Source organism: Manis javanica, chromosome X, assembly GCF_040802235.1.
Source record: "Manis javanica isolate MJ-LG chromosome X, MJ_LKY, whole genome shotgun sequence".
In the NCBI taxonomy this organism is placed as follows: Eukaryota; Metazoa; Chordata; class Mammalia; order Pholidota; family Manidae; genus Manis; species Manis javanica.
In genome coordinates this window covers 57,875,926-57,893,641 of record NC_133174.1, presented here as the reverse complement: position 1 = coordinate 57,893,641, position 17,716 = coordinate 57,875,926, and the positions used below count along the sequence as shown (strand labels likewise).

Sequence of the window (17,716 nt, the reverse complement as noted above, 5' to 3'; positions counted from 1 at the left end):
TCTCAGGGATGCAAGGATGGTACAACATTCGAAAATCCATCAACATCATCCACCATATCAACAAAAAGAAGGACAAAAACCACAAGATCATCTCCATAGATGCTGAAAAAGCATTCAACAAAATTCAACATCCATTCATGATAAAAACTCTCAACAAAACGGGTATAGAGGGCAAGTAACTCAATATAATAAAGGCCATATGCGATAAACCCACAGTCAACATCATACTGAACAGCGAGAAGCTGAAAGCTTTCCTCTAAGATCAGGAACAAGACAGGGATGCTCACTCTTCCCACTGTTATTCTACATAGTACTGGAGGTCCTAGCCACTGCAATTCAACAAAACAAAGAAATACAAGGAATCCAGATTGGTAAAGAAGAAATCAAACGGTCATTATTTGCAGATGACATCATATCGTACATAAAAAACCCTAAAGACTGCACTCCAAAACTACTAGAACTAATATCAGAATTCAGCAAAGTTGCAGGATACAAAATTAATTCACAGAAATCTGAGGCTTTCCTAAACACTAACAATAAACTAACAGAAAGAGAAATCAGGAAAACAATTCCATTCACAATTGCATCAAAAAGAATAAAATAACTAGGAATAGACCTAACCAAGGAAGTGAAAGACCTATACCCTGAAAACTACAAGACATTCTTAAGAGAAATTAAAGAGGACACTAACCAATGGAAACTCATCCCATGCTCTTGGCTAGGAAGATTTAATATTGTCAAAATGGACATCCTGCCCAAAGTAATCTACAGATTCAGTGCAATCCCTATCAAATTACTAACAGCAGTCTTCAACGAACTGGAACAAATAGTTCAAAAATTCATATGGAACCACCAAAGACTCGAATAGCCAAAGGAATCCTGAGAAGGAAGAATAAAGTGGGGGGGATCTCACTACCCAACTTCAAGCTCTACGAGAAAGGCACAGTAATCAAGACAATTTGGTACTGGCACAAGAACAGAGCCACAGAACAGTGGAATAGAACAGAGACTCCAGACATTAACCCAAACATATATGGTCAATTAATATACGATTAAGTAGCCATGGACATACAATGGGGAAATGGCAGCCTCTTCAACAGTTGGTGTTGGCAAAACTGGATAGCTACATGTAAGAGAATGAAACTGGATCATTGTCTAACCCCATAACAAAAGTAAATTTGAAATGGAGCAAAGACCTGAATGTAAGTCATGAAACCATAAAACTCTTAGAAAAAAACATAGGCAAAAATCTCTTGGACATAAACATGAGGGACTCTTCATAAACATATCTCCCCAGGCAAGGGAAACAAAAGCAGAAATGAACAAGTGGGACTATATCAAGCTGAAAAGCTTCTGTAGAGCAAAGGACACCATCAATAGAACAAAAAGGCATCCTACAGTTTAGGAGAATATATTCATAAATGAGAGATCCGATAAAGGGTTGACATCCAAAATATAAAAAGAGCTCACGTACCTCAAAAAAAAGAAAGCAAATAGTCCAATTAAAAAATGGGCAGAGTAGCTGAACAGACAGTTCTCCAAACAAGAAATTCAGATGGCCAGCAGACACATGAAAAGATGCTCCACATTGCTAGTCATCAGAGAAATGCAAATGAAAACCACAGTGAGATATTACCTCACACCAGTAAGGATCGCCACCATCCAAAAGACAAAGAACAACAAATGTTGGCGAGGGTGTGGAGAAAGGGGAACCCTCCTACACTGCTGGTGGGAATGTAAATTAGTTCAGCCATTGTGGAAAGCAGTATGGAGGTTCCTCAAAAAGCTCAAAATAGAAATACCATTTGACACAGGAATTCCACTTCTAGGAATTTACCCTAGGAATACAGTAGCCCAGTTTGAAAAAGACATATGCACCCCTATGTTTATCACAGCACTATTTACAATAGCCAAGAAATGGAAGCAACCTAAGTGTCCATCAGTAGATGAATGGATAAAGAAGATGTGATACATATACACAATGGAATATTATTCAGCCATAAGAAGAAAACAAATCCTACCATTTGCAACAACATGGATGGAGCTAGAGGGTATTATGCTCAGTGAAATAAGCCAGGCAGAGAAAGACAAGTACCAAATGATTTCACTCATCTGTGGAGTATAAGAACAAAGAAAAACGTGAAGGAACAAAATAGCAGCAGAATGACAGAACCCAAGAATGGACTAACAGTTACTGAAGAGAAAAGGACTGGGGAGGATGGGTGGGAAGGGAGGGATAAGGGGGTGGAAAAAGAAAAGGGGCATTAAGATTAGCATGTATAATGTTGGGGGAGGCATGGGGATGGCTGTGCAATACCGAGAAGACAAGTAGTGATTCTACAGCATCTTACTACACTGATGGACAGTGACTATAATGGGTTTTGGGGTGGGGGACTTGGTGAAGCGGGGAGTCTAGTAAACATAATGTTCCTCTTGTAATTGTAGATTAATGATACCAAAAAAAGAAAAAGAGTAAAAAAAATAAATTAACTAAAAATGGATCAAAGACCCAAATGTAACATCTAAAACCATAAAATTTTTAGAAAACAATAGAGGCTTAAATCTTTCTGATGTTGGATTAGGCAATTGTTTTAGATATGATGCCTAATGTACAAGCCACAAGAGAAAAAAATAGATGCACTGACTTGATCAAAACTTTTGCTTTAAAGAACACCATCAGTAACGTGAGAAACAACTCAAAGAATGGGAGAAAACATATGCAAAGCATGTATATGATAAAGGGTTAGGATCCAGAATATATAAAGAATATACACAACTGAGCAATGATAAATAACCCAATTAAAAACAGGCAAATGATCTGAATGGACATTTTCCCAAAGAAGATATACAAATTCCAATACAGCACGTTTGTGTTAGGCATCATTAGCCAACAGAGAAATGGAAACCAAAACCACGAGATACCACTTCACACCCATTTAGGATGGCTATAATTAAAGTCATAACAAAAGTAAGAATATAGAGAAATTAGAATCCTAGTATATTGCTGGTAAGAATGCAAAATGGTACATTTGATATGAAAAATAATGTGGCACTTCTTCAAAAATTAAACATCGTGTTACCATTATGACCCAGCAATTCCACTCTTAAGCATAGACCTAACAGAAATGAGAACATATATCTACACAAACACTTGTACATCTATGCTCACAGAAGCATTTTTCATAAAAAACAAAAATGGAAACAACCCAAATGTCTGTCAACAAATGAATGGATAAATAAAATCTTAACATACTCATGTAATGCAATATTATTTGGCAACAAAAAGGAATGAAGTACTGACACTTACTACAACATAGATGGACCTTGAAAGCATTATGTTAAGTAAAAGAAGCCAGTCACAAAGTATCACATATGGTATGATTATATTTGTATGAATTATCCAGAATAGGTAAATCCATAGAGACAGAAAGAGGATTAGTCATTGCCTAAGGGCAGGGGGTGGGTAGGGGTAACACTGCGGAATAACAGAGTGACTGCTAATGGGCATGGGTTTTTTTGCAGTGATGAAAATATTCTAAAGTTTATTGTTGTGAGGGTTACACAACTTTGTGAATATACTAAAATCACTGAACTATACACTTTAAAAGGGTGAATTTTATGGTATGTTAAATACATCTTAATTTTTTTAAAAAAACACACTTAAAGAGGGGAAAAAAGATGGCAGAGTAGGAAGGCAAGGCAGAAATCTCCCCTACACACACCAGGCACACACCAAGAAAGCAACCATAGCAAATACAACTAATCCTGAAAACGAACTGAAGACTGTAGAACAGACCACCTACACCTGGTAAAGGGAAGACCACATAGAGAAGGGTAAAGTGGTAGAGTCACAATGGAGTGGGACCCAAGCCCTTCCCCCAGCCCAGGTGGGAGCTGGGAGGAAGAGAAATGGAGCAGGGTGGGGATAGACGCCCAGGAACTATGCACACTTGGTACTGGAGATCTCCTCTAGGAATAGGAGTTCATATTGTGTTGGGTTCTGGTGATTAGTAGGACTGTCGACACCAGGACAGTTGGAATATGCTGGGAGGCTGAGACTCCATCTGCTTGTGGAGGAGCTCCAGTGGTCTTGCAGAGACCAACACAGATGCAGCAATTGACTTGCCAGCAGTGGGAGGGGAGCCAGAGGGGCAAGGGTTGGACTGAGCTCTCTCTGCAGGAGAAAGTGCAGGTGAACAATACTGCCCCAGCCTGCCCTCAGCTTCACAAGTTGATTAGTCTTGGGAGTCCCACACACTGCATCCCCCATGCTAGTGGCACAGCCCGGAGGTACTTCCTGCGCATTCAAGGCACGCCAGCCAACTCAGCCTGGGTGCGTAGGGCTTTGCTGCCTGATAGGCAGAGGGAGACTCTTTCAGATTTCTCTGCCTGTTAGTGAGGCATCTGCAGGAGCCAGCTCTAAGAGCTCCTTCCTCCCCATGAGCGGCCAAGCCTGTGCACCACCAGGGTTGGGTGGGGGAGGGGGCTTGCCTCACTGACTCGCTGCCTCCCTTGCTGGCCTGGACTCTGACAGCAGGACTTGTGATACCACTTGTCTATGTACCCTCCTACCGCACATGTGAGGCTGCCCCTGTGGCCTGCCCCCCCCAGTGCAAGACTTACCTTGTGACCATGCACACTGCCATTGAACAATTTGCTGTGCGACCCAAACAGCCCACCCACCCCGTTAACCTAGCAGCCCTACCATTGCTGCAGGGTAGGCAGATGGTGGCCCCACCCACAACAATCCTAGCAGAAGCCACTGCTCTGATCACAGAGGGCCTTGCAAGGCAAACTGCTGGCCTCCATGGAAATAAACCATTGCCAGCAGAAAGATAGAAAGGAGGCCCTTCCTATTGCCTACCAACAGCAACTGGGGCTCTACAGCAAAGGAGAACCAGGCACTGGAGAGGAAAGAGTCCTGAGTTTCTGGGCACCACAGGACACCTTCTTCATAAAGCCATTACTCTTTAGACCAGGAAGCAGAGCAGATCCATCTAATACAAAAGAAGAAACAATGACAAAATGAGGAGACAGAGGAATATGTTACTGACAAAACTATAAGAGAAGATGCCAGAAAGAGGGCAAAATGAAATGTAAAGCATCAGTCTTCTTGATAAAGATTTCAAAGTAAAAGTAATATGCTCACTGATCTGCAGAAAAGTATTGAAGAGCTCAGGGAGGATTTCAACAAAGAGATACAAGAGCTGAAAAAGATCCACTCAGAGTGAAGAATACAGTAACTGAAATGAAGTGCACAATGGAACAAATGAATAACAGATTGCTGCAAGTAGAGGAAATACTCAATGAGATGGAAAATAGAGAACAGTAACACAACAAAGCTGAGGAACAGAGAGAAAAAGTGTCTCTTGAATGAAGGAATGTAAGAGCTGTGCGACCAGTCCAAATGAAACAATATTCACATAATAGGGGTACGAGGAGAAGAGAGAGACAAAGGGATAGTAAATCTCTTTGAGGAAATAATTGTAGAAAACATCCTCAATCCAGGGAAGGAAATAGACACGCAGGTCATGGAAGCACAGAGAGCCCTAACAAAAGGAACCCTGGTAAGACAACACCAAGACATATAATAATTGATATGGCAAAGATTAAGGATAAGGAGAAAGTACTGAAAGCAGCCGGAGAGAGAGAAAAGATTATTTATAAGGGAAACCCCATCTGGCTATCACCAGACTTCTCAGAAGAAACTTCATAGGACAGAAAGGAGTGGCATGATGTTTAATGTACTGAAACAGATGGACCTTCAACCAAGAATCCTCTACACAGAAGGATTAACATTCAAATTTGAAGCAGAAATTAAACGATTCCCAGACCAATAAAGGCTCAAAGAATTTATAATGACTAAACCAGCATTACAGGACATGTTAAAAAGACTGCTGTATATGGAAATGTTCCTAAGGTTAAATAGTTTTCACCAGTGAAAATAAATCCATAGTAAAGGTAGTAGGACAAATTAATTACCAAGCTAGTATGAAATTAAAAGTAGTAAAACCAACTATACCCAAAAATCAATCAAGGGATACACAAAAAGTGCAGATCATGACAACTAATACATAAAGTGTTGGGGGAGAAAATGAACAAAAAAAGTACTTTTAGATTGCATCTGAAATAGAAAAGTCATCAATTTAAAATATAGGCTGTTATAGCCAGGAAGCTATCCTTGAACTTTTGGTAACCACAAACCTAAAGCCTATAATAGATACACAAAATATTAAAAAGAGAAATCTAATCACAACACTAAAGAAAACCATCAAATAATGATAAGGGTATAAGAGAGGAAGAAAGCAACAGAGAGGTATTATAAAAACAACCAGAAAACAATTAATAAAATGGCAATAAGTACATACCTATCAATAATTACCCTAAATGGACTGAACACACAAATGAAAAGACAGAGTGCTAGAATGGATAAAGAAACAAGACCCATCTATACGCTGCTTACAAGAGACTCATTTCAGACTCAAAGACATATATAGACTGAAAGTGAAGGAATGGAAAAAGATATTTCATGAAAAAATGGGGACAAAAAAGCAGGAGTAACAGTACTTATGTCAGACAAAATAGATTTCAAAACAAAGAAAGTAACATGCAACAAAGGACATTACATAATGATAAAGGGATCAGTCTAACAAGATAATACAACAATTGTAAATATCTATGCAGCCAACATTGGAGCACCAAAATATATTTAAAAAACACCAACAGACATAAAGGGGGAAATAGCAAAAAAATCATGTTAGGAGACTTTAACATACCATAATAATGAAAAATAAATAACGAAACAGAGGCACCGAACAATACATTAGATCAGATGGACTAAAGAGATAACTACAGAATATTCCACCCAAAAGCAGCAGGATACACACTTTTTTCAAGTGTACATGGACTGTTCTCCAGGATAGATCACATATTAGGCCACAAAATGAGCCTCAATAAATTCAAAAAGATTGAAATTGTATCAAGCAACTTCTCAGACCACAGTGGTACGAAACTAGAAATAAATTACACAAAGAAAACAAGCCTGCAAACACATGGAGGCTAAACAACATGCTTCTAAATAATGGATCAATGCCAAAATTAAAATAAATCAAGCAATACCTGGAGACAAATGAAAACAAAAATTCCACAGTCCAGTATTTGTGGGATGCTGCAAAGGCTGTTCTAAGAGGGAAGTACATAGCAATACAAGACCTTAAGAAATAAGAACAATCCTAAATAAACAGTCTAAACTCACAATTAAAGAAACTAGAAAAAGAACAATGAAACCGAAAGTTAGTAGAAAGACAGACATAAAAAAGATCAGAGGAGAAATACATAAAATAGGCAATAAAACAATAGAAAAAAAATCAATGAAACCAGGAGCTGGTTCTTTGAGAAGATAAAAGAGATAAACCTCTAGCCAGACTTACCAAGAAAAAAGAGTACAGAAATAAACAAAATCAGAAGTGAAGAAGGAATAGTTACAATGGATACCACAGAAATACAAAGAATTATTAGAGAATACTATGAAAAATAATATGTTAACAAACTGGAAAACCTAGAAAAAATGGACAAATTCCTAGAAAAATATAATCTTCCAAGACTGACCCAGGAAGAAACAGAAAATCTGAATAGACCAATTAGCAGCAATGAAATAGAATTGGTAATCAACGCCCCCCCCCCCACAAAAAATGTCCAGGACCAGATCACTTCACAGCTGAATTGTTCTAAACATTTAGAGAAGTGCTAATATCTATCCTTCTTAAAATTTTTCAAAAAGTAGAAGAGGAGGGAATCCTTCCAAACTCATTCTGAGGCCAGCATCACTGTAATACCAAAACCAGACAAAGACACTGCAAAAAAAGAAAATTACAGACCAATATCCCTGATGAACATGGGTGCAAAAATACAACAAAATATTAGCAAAGCACATTAAAAAATGCATCAAATGGATCATCCATTACAACCAAGTGGGATTTATTCCAGACATGAAAGGATGATATAATATTCACAAATCAATAAATATCATGCACCACATTAACAAAAAGGATAAAAACCACATGATCATCTCAACAGATGCTTAAAAGCATTTGACAAAATTGAACATCCATTCATGATAAAACCTCTCAACAAAATGGGCATAGAGGGTACATACCTCAACATAATAAAGGCCGTATATGACAAGCTCACAGCTAACATCATACTTAACAGTGAAAAGCTGAAATTTTTCCTCTAAGATCAAGAACAAGACAAGAATGTCCACTCTCATCACTTTTATTCAACATAGTACTGGAGGTCCTAGCCATGGCAATCAGACAACACAAAGAAATACATGGCATCCAAGTTGTTAAGGAAGAAGTTCAACTGTCACTATTTGCAGATGACATGAAATTATACATAGAAAATCCTAAAGACTCCACCAAAACACAATTAGATCTAATCACTAGATTCATCAGTTGCAGGGTACAAAATTAATACAGAAAAATCTGTTGCATTCCTATATACTAACAATGATCTAGAAGAAAGAGAAATCAGGAAAACAATCCCATTTACAACTGTACCAAAAAGAATAAAATACCTAGGAATAAACCTACAAGGAGGTGAAGGACCTGTACTCTGTAAACTGTAAGATACTCATGAGAGAAATTAAAGAAGACACAAATAAGTGGATTATCTATTCTGTGGTCATAGATAGGAAAAATTAAATATTATCAAAATGGCCATTCTTCCCAAAGCAATTTATAGATTCAATGCAATCCCTATCAAAATACCAACAGCATTTTTCAGTGAACTAGAACAAATAGTTTTAAAATTCATATGGTACCACAACAGACCCCTATAGCCAAAGCAATCCTGAGAAAGAAGAACAAAGCTGGGGGGATTACACTGTCTGACTTTAAGTTCTACTACAAAGTTATAGTAATCAAAACAATATGGTCTGGCACAAGAAGAGATCTGTAGATCATGGAACAGAATAGAGAGCCCAGATATATACCTGCACATATACGGTCAATTAATATATAACCATGCCATGAATATACAATGGGGAAAAGTCAACCTCTTCAACAACTGGTGTTGGCAAAACTGGAGAGCTACATGCAAGAGAATGAAACTGGATTACTGCCTAACTCCATACACAAAAGTAAACTCAAAATGGATCAAAGACCTAAATGTAAGATATGAAACTATAAAACTCTTAGAAGAGAACATAGGCATAAATCTCTTGAACATAAGTATGACCAGTTTTTTCATGGATATATCTCAGGCAAGGGACACAAAATAAAAAATGAACAAGTGGGACTACACCAAACTAAAAAGCTTCCGTATCTCAAAGGACACCATCAGAAAAAAAAGGCAACCTATAGTATAAGAGAGTATATTCATAAATGGTTCATCTGATAAAGGATTAACATCCAAAATATATAAAGAACTCATACATCTCAACACCAAAAATACAAATTACCTGATTAAAAAATGGGTGGAGGACCTGAACAGACATTTTCTCTAAAGAAATTCAGATGCTCCATATCACTAATCATCAGGGAAATGCAAATCAAACCCACAATGAGGTATCACTTCACACCAGTCAGAATGGTCACTACCCAAAACACAAGTAATAACAAGTGTTGGTGAAGATGTGGTGAGAAGGGAACCCTCCTGTACTGTTGGTGGGAATGTCAGTTAGTACAGCCAGAGGAAAGCAATATGGAGGTTCCTCTGAAAGCTAAAAATATAAATAGCATACAACCCAGGAATTCGACTTCTAGGAATTTACCTGAAGAGAACAAAATCCTTGTTTCTTAAAGATATATGCACCCTTATGTTTACTGTCACATTATTTGCAATAGCCAACATATGGAAGCAACCTAAGTGTCCATCAATAGATGAATGAATAAAGAAGATGTGGTACATATACACAATGGAATATTGTTCAGCCATAAGAAATAAAAAGAAATCCTGCCATTTGCAACATGGATGGATCCAGAGGGTATTATGCTCAGGGGGAGATAGACAAATACTATATGATTTCACTTATTTGTGGTATATAAATACAAAGCAAAACAGAATGAAAAAAACAGTAGTAGACTCATAGACACTGAGAAGTGACTAGTGGTTACCATGGGTTTTTGGGATAAAAGGGCACAAAAATTCTCATGCATTATATAAGTTGGTTAAGGGGGTAGTAGTACAGCATGGAAAATATAGCCAATGATTCTGTAACATCTTCCTATGTTGATAGTAACTGCACTAATGGGGGTGAGCATTTAATAATATGGGCATAACTGGTGAACCACCATGTTGTATACTTGAAACAAAAATAAGATTGTATATCAATGATACTTCAATACAAAAATATTTATTAGGCTTTCCCCCAAAAAGAAACTTAAACAGTTACCACACATGACCCAGCTATTACACTCCTAGGTATATACCTAGAGAATTTTAAAAACTTGTTCACATGAAGACATATACATATGTTCATATAGCAATACTCAAAATAGCCTAATTGAATGCTATTGATGAAGACACAAACAAAATGTGTTATCCATACAATGGAAGTATGATTCAGTAATAAAAGGGAATGAAATTATCGATACACACTACAATATTGATGATCTTTGAAAACCTTATGTTAAGCGAAACAAGCCAGTCACAAAAGACCACATATTGTATGATTACACTGCTATGAAATATAGGTAAGTGGTTGCCTATGGCTAGAGAAAGGGGTAGGAATGGGGAGTGACTGCTAATGGGTATGGAATTTCCTTTTGGGGGTGATGAAAATGTTCTATAACTAGATTGTGGTGATGGTTCCAAACTGTGAATATACTAAAATCCACTGAAGTATAGTATAAATGGGCAAATTTTATGGCATGTGAATTATATCTCAATAAAGCTGTCAAAAAAAACAACTCATAACTGTACACCTAAAAAAAGATAAAGGAGTCACAAGAACCTTTAAAAATAGTATTCAGAAGGCTAAATCTCAAAGTGCAAATGCAGAACAAAAAGGGTACTTTTAAATATGTTCAGAACAAAAAGATGAATGAGGCAGAAATAGGTCTCTGCCCTATGCCAGCAGTATATTAATGATAAATAACCAAGAAGTAAAATTCCTCAATTACTGTTTTTGCTTCTGCCTTCTTGGTTCCCAAGAGGGAACTTTAGCCCAATATGAGTAGTGGTAGTGAGTGAGAACTCAACTGCTTTAATAAGAGTTCAGATATCTTGGATCAGATGAATTATAGCCCAGAGAACTAAAAGTAATTTCAAATGAGAATGGAGAAACTATGCCAGTGATCTTTGAGGAATCATAGAGAAAGATGTTCCAGAAGACTGAGCAGATGCAATTTCAGTTTTCAAGAAAAGAAGAAGGTAAGTTAAGTCCATAAATTACAGGCCAGTAAGTTTGATACAAGCCTCCTAGGTTATTACAGGGATGGCTTATAAGAACCTAGAAATGGAAGAAAAAGTACTAGAAAAGCCAGCTTGAATTCACTAAGAAAAAGTCAATTTAGGGTAATCCTTATTTCTTTTTTTGCACTGTTATAAGCTGGTAGCTATGAGAAATATGGTAGATATACTATCTCTGGACTTTAGCAAGACATTTGATGAGATCTTTTATGAGATTATTAAGAACAAAATTGAGAAATAGGAGTTAGTTGTTAATTTTTGTTAGGTAGATTAATAATTGCTTGAAAGACCATTCCCAAAGCATGCAGATTACCAGCTCACTATCATGCTAGATGAAGGTTTCTAATAGCAGACACTATGGGGCTCTTCTAGCCTTAGAGGTTTCATCATTTATATCCAACAACTTAAAGTAAGATATGGAAACCATGCTGATGAGCTTTTCAAGTGACAACATATGGGAAGGACAGTGCATACTTGAGATGACAGAGTAAGGATATTGATTTTAATCATAAGTAGTTGGGGTAATACAAAACAAAACAAAACTAAAACTAAAACTTGCCTGAGCCAGATGAAATCAAACCAAGGGCCAGATCCAAATCTCATATGTAAATTAGAAAATTAATGCAAGGGAAAGGAACAATTTTTCACGATTTGTGAAATCAGCCTCAAACCGGAATTGTAGCTACTGTTAGAATGTGACCTGCAATATTCTAGTAAAGACACCAACAATACCAATATGAGTACTAGAAGTTTTTATCTAAAACTGTGGCTTTGATTACTCTCACCCTCTTTTAGTCGATCCCCTTCAGCCTTGGTTTTCTTCTGTCTTTCTGATCCAGCAAGGTCTACAAGATGCAACTTGGAGTGAAAGCTGCTATTCCTGTGATGAGAGGAAGACACAGGTGAGAATGGTACACAAGCTTGAGGGTAGTTGAGTATCAAGGCTGACTGAGATGCTGGCTCTCATCTTCCTTCAAGTCAGTCAAGGCTCCACTGGTTACTAGTGCTCAGAGTACTGAGATCAGATGATCTGCCAAATCAATTGAAGAAGCAACGTAATATTCAACGTTAGTAGAACTAACATTAAAAACCTTGACTCTGTAAACAGTAACTTACTTGTCACTTTTCTTTCTTTGCTCTATCAAGACTGTAAAGATGGCATGAGATCGGGATGACTGGGAGTTCATAGCTGTGGAGGCCACAGTCCTACAGTTGTTGCCCTGCTCCAAACAGGAAACAGTATCCAGAGCAACTAAAACAGTCTTCTCAGTGAGTCCCACAATCTAATTCAGAGAAAGAAAAAATTCCCTAATGATTCAACTTCATCAGAAAAAGGATTGGTAGTTTAAAAAACAATGCCTTGAGATCACAGGAAGATGGCAGCATGACGAGTTCAGTGGAAATCTCCTCCCAAAAACATATATGTTTATGAAAATACAATAAATAAAACTATTCCTAAAAGAGACACCAGTGGATACAGTACAACAGTTAGGATACATCTACATCTGCGAGAACTCAACATCACACTGAGGGGGTAAGATACAAGCCGTGGACAGGAGGGACCCGAGCGCTACCCCACCACAGAACCCAGCAGGAAGAAAGAAGTCGGAACGGGGAGGGAGTGAAAGCCCATGACTGCTAAACAAACAGTTCTAGAAATCCGCACCCGGAGCACAGACACAAGGTGCACAGGGTGCTGGATATTACAGAAATGGAAAAGCAAAACCTGTGGGCAGGTCCCCGCAACCGGCACCCCTGAGACGAAACAAAAGCGAGTGCTTTTTGCAAGTCTTAAAGAGACAGGGACTTCACAGCTGGACAAAGTCATCCCGGCACACTTAGCAGCTGGGAATCCCAGGGAACTTTAGGTGCCCTAACCCCCTGGGCAGCAGCGCAGCTCTGAAGCCCCTCACAGCACTAAGCAGCCTGCCAGTCATTCCCCCAACTGGAGTGGACCCCGACACACCGGCCCAGTAGTGGGAGAGTGGCAGTGCATGCCGGGGGCGGTGGCGCCAGAGGGGACAGGGAGCAGCCCATGTGCGCTGGCAGTGCCAGTGGGGAACAGGAGCAACTCATGTGAGCCTGCCGCTGCAGCGACCAAGCAGCCTGGGAGGGGCCCATGCATGCCGGCAGCAGTGGCGCCAGAGGAGCAAGTGAGTGGTCCGCACGAGCCTGCAGTGGCGGCCGGGGACAGCCTGTGTGTGTTAGCGGCGGCAGCGCCAGAGGGGCACAGGAGAGGCCCACACGAACCTGTAGTGGTGCCAGAGGGAGCAGCCGCGCTCCCAGCAGCCGACCGGGATCCCAGCCCAACGCAGAGACGCCTGGGCCAGACACAAAGGCCACTGTTGGAATACAGCTGCCCGGCAGGGTCGCTGCTATCACAGAGGAGCGTACCTGGTGTGCCTACCACTCCCCACAGGGCTCTGTGCTGCGCTGACGGAGACCCCACCACAGCAGCTTAGGGGATTAACCCAGTGGCTGCCCCAGGACTGCGGGTAATCGACACAGGGAGTGGAGAAGGGCAAGGCATCCAGCAAGCAGGAAAGGACTTTCTTCTCCCAGCTGACACACCTACAAACTGCCTATAGCCACCACTATCACCACAAAAAGGCAAAAAATTTTAGCCCAGTCAAAACTAGTTCAGACAACCCGTGAGAGAGGCTCTTGAGACAGACCTAACCAGTCTCCATGAAAAATAATTCAAAATAAAAATCATAAACATGCTGATGGAGCTGCAGAGAAATATACAAGAGCTAAGGGATGACGTCCAGAGGGAGATTACAGAAGTGAAACAATCTCCAGAAGGATTTATAAGCAGAATGGGTAAGACGCAAGAGGCCATTGATGGAATAGAAACCAGAGAACAGGAACGCATAGATAGAAGCTGATGCAGAGAGAGATAAAAGGATCTCCAGGAATGAAACAATATTAAGAGAACTGTGTGACCAATCCAAAAGGAACAATATCCGCATTATAAGGATACCAGAAAAAGAAGAAAGAGAAAATGGGATAGAAAGTGTCTTTGAAGAAATAATTGCTGAAAACTTCCCCAAACTGGGGGAGGAAATAGTTGTTCAGACTACGGAAGCACACAGAAATCCCAACAGAAGGGACCCAAAAAGGACAACACCAAGACACATAATAATCAAAATGGCAAAGATCAAGGACAAGGACAGAGTATTAAAGGCAGTCAGAGAGAGAAAAAAGGTCACCTACAAAGGAAAACCCATCAGGCTATCATCAGACTTCCTAACAGAAACCTTACAGGCCAGAAGAGAATGGCATGATATATTTAATGCAATGAAACAGAAGGGCCTTGAACTAAGGATACTGTATCCAGCATGATTATCATTTAAATATGAAGGAGGGATTAAACAATTCCCAGACAAGCAAAAGTTGAGGGAATTTGCCTCCCACAAACCAACTCTACAGGGCATCTTACAGGGACTGCTCTAGATGGGAGCACTCCTAAAAAGAGCACAGAACAAAACACCCAACATATGAAGAATGGAGGAGGAGGAATAAGAAGGGAGAGAAATAATCATCAGACTGTGTTTATAAGAGCTCAATAAGCAAGTTAAGTTAAACAGTAAGGTAATAAAGAAGCTAACCTTGAACCTTTGGCAACCATGAATCTAAAGCCTGCAATGGCAATAAGTACATATCTTTCAATAATCACCCTAAATGTAAATGGACTGAATGCACCAATCAAAAGACATAGAGTAACTGAATGGATAAAAAATCAAGACCCATCTATATGCTGCTTACAAGAGACTCACCTCAAACCCAAAGACATGCAGAGATTAAAAGTGAAAGGATGGAAAAAGATATTTCATGCAAACAACAGGAAGAAAAAAGCAGGTGTTACAATACTAGTATCAGACAACATACACTTCAAAACAAAGAAAGTAAAAAGAGATAAAGAAGGACACTACATAATGATAAAGGGGTCAGTCCAACAAAAGGATATAACCATTATGAACGTATATGCACCCAATACAGGAGCACCAAAATATGGGAAACAAATACTAACAGAATTAAAGGAGGATATAGACTGCAATGCATTCATTTTGGGAGACTTTAACACACCACTCACTCCAAAGGACAGATCCACCAGACAGAAAATAAGTAAGGACACAGAGGCACTGAAAAACACACTAGAAGAGATGGACCTAATAGACATGTATAGAACTCTACATCCAAAAGCAACAGGATACACATTGTTCTAGAGTGCACATGGAACATTCTCCAGAACAGACAACATACAAGGCCACAAAAAGAGCCTCAGTAAATTCAAAAAGAGTGAAATCCTACCAACCAACTTTTCAGACCACAAAGGTATAAACTACAAATAAATTGTACAAAGAAAGGAAGAAGGCTCACAAACACATGGAGGCTTAACAACATGCTCCTAAATAATCAATGGATCAACAACCAAATTAAAATTGAGATCCAACAATATATGGAAACAAATGACAACAACAAAAAGCCCCAACTTCTGTGGGACGCAGCAAAAGCAGTCTTAAGAGGAAAGTATATAGCAATCCAGGCATATTTAAAGAAGGAAGAAAAATCCCAAGTGAATAGTCTAATGTCACAATTATCAAAACTGGAAAAAGAAGAACAAATGAGGCCTAAGTTCAGCAGGAGGGACATAATAAAGATTGGAGAAGAAATAAATAAAATTGAGAAGAATAAAACAATAGAAAAAAATCAATGACATCAAGAGGTCATTCTTTGAGAAAATAAACAAAATAGATAAGCCTCTAGCCAGACTTATTAAGAGAAAAAGAGAGTCAACACACAGCAACAGAATTAGAAATGAAAAGGAAAAATCTTGACGGACCCCACAGAAATACAAAGAATTATTAGAGAATACTATGAAAACCTATATGCTAACAAGCAGGAAAACCTAGGAGAAATGGACAAATTCCTAGAAAAATACAACCTTCCAAGACTGACCAAGGAAGAAACATAAAATCTAAACAAACCAATTACCAGCAAAGAAATTGAAGCGGTAATCAAAAAACTACCCAAGAAAAAAACCCCTGGGCCAGATGGATTTACCTCGGAATTTTATCAGACATACAGAGAAGATATAATACCCATTCTCCTTAAAGTTTTCCAAACAATAGAAGAGGAGGGAATACTCCCAAACTCATTCTAGGAAGCCAACATCACCCTAATACCAAAACCAGGCAAAGACCCCACCAAGAAAGAAAACTACAGACCAATATCCCTGATGACCATAGATGCAAAAATACTCAACAAAATACTAGCAAACCAAATTAAAAAATACATCAAAAGGATCATACACCATGACCAAGTGGGATTCATCCCAGGGATGCAAGGATGGTACAACATTCGGAAATCTATCAACATCATCCACCATATCAACAAAAAGAAGGACAAAAACCATATGATCCATCTCCATAGGTGCTGAAAAAGCATTCAACAAAATACAACATCCACTCATGATAAAAACTCTCAACAAAATGGGCATAGAGGACAAGTACCTCAACATAATAAATGCCATATCTAATAAACCCACAGCTAACCTCATACTGAACAGTGAGAGGCTGAAAGCTTTTCCTCTGAAATTAGGAACAAGACAGGGATGCCCACTCTCGCCACTGTTATTTAACATAGTACTGGAGGTCCTAGCCACAGCAATTAGACAAAACAAAGAAATATAAGGAATCCAGATTGGTAAAGAAGAAGTCAAACTGTCACTATTTGCAGATGGCATGATATTGTACATAAAAAACCCTAAAGAATCCACTCCAAAACTACTAGAACTAATATCGGAATTCAGCAAAGTTGCAGGATACAAAATTAATTCACAGAAATCTGAGGCTTTCCTAAACACTAACAATAAACTAACAGAAAGAGAAATCAGGAAAACAATTCCATTCACAATTGCATCAAAAAGAATAAAATAACTAGGAATAGACCTAACCAAGGAAGTGAAAGACCTATACCCTGAAAACTACAAGACACTCTTAAGAGAAATTAAAGAGGACACTAACCAATGGAAACTCATCCCATGCTCTTGGCTAGGAAGATTTAATATTGTCAAAATGGACATCCTGCCCAAAGTAATCTACAGATTCAGTGCAATCCCTATCAAATTACTAACAGCAGTCTTCAACGAACTGGAACAAATAGTTCAAAAATTCATATGGAACCACCAAAGACTCGAATAGCCAAAGGAATCCTGAGAAGGAAGAATAAAGTGGGGGGGATCTCACTACCCAACTTCAAGCTCTACTAGAAAGGCACAGTAATCAAGACAATTTGG

At 38.8% G+C, this 17,716-nt stretch overlaps 1 protein-coding gene across 5 annotated transcripts in view; it reads right to left on the bottom strand.

Annotated features, from left to right (window-relative positions):
- The window catches only part of KIF4A (kinesin family member 4A), a 153,010-nt gene that overhangs the window by 120,047 nt on the left and 15,247 nt on the right, over positions 1 to 17,716 (bottom strand). For all 5 annotated transcript variants that reach the window (XM_037002940.1, XM_037002939.2, XM_073227791.1 and 2 more), the window contains 2 exons: positions 12,532 to 12,698; positions 12,201 to 12,295 (listed from right to left, as the gene is read on the bottom strand). In XM_037002940.1, the coding sequence (XP_036858835.1) occupies positions 12,201 to 12,295; positions 12,532 to 12,698 (262 nt within the window). The remainder of the gene's footprint in view (positions 1 to 12,200; positions 12,296 to 12,531; positions 12,699 to 17,716) is intronic.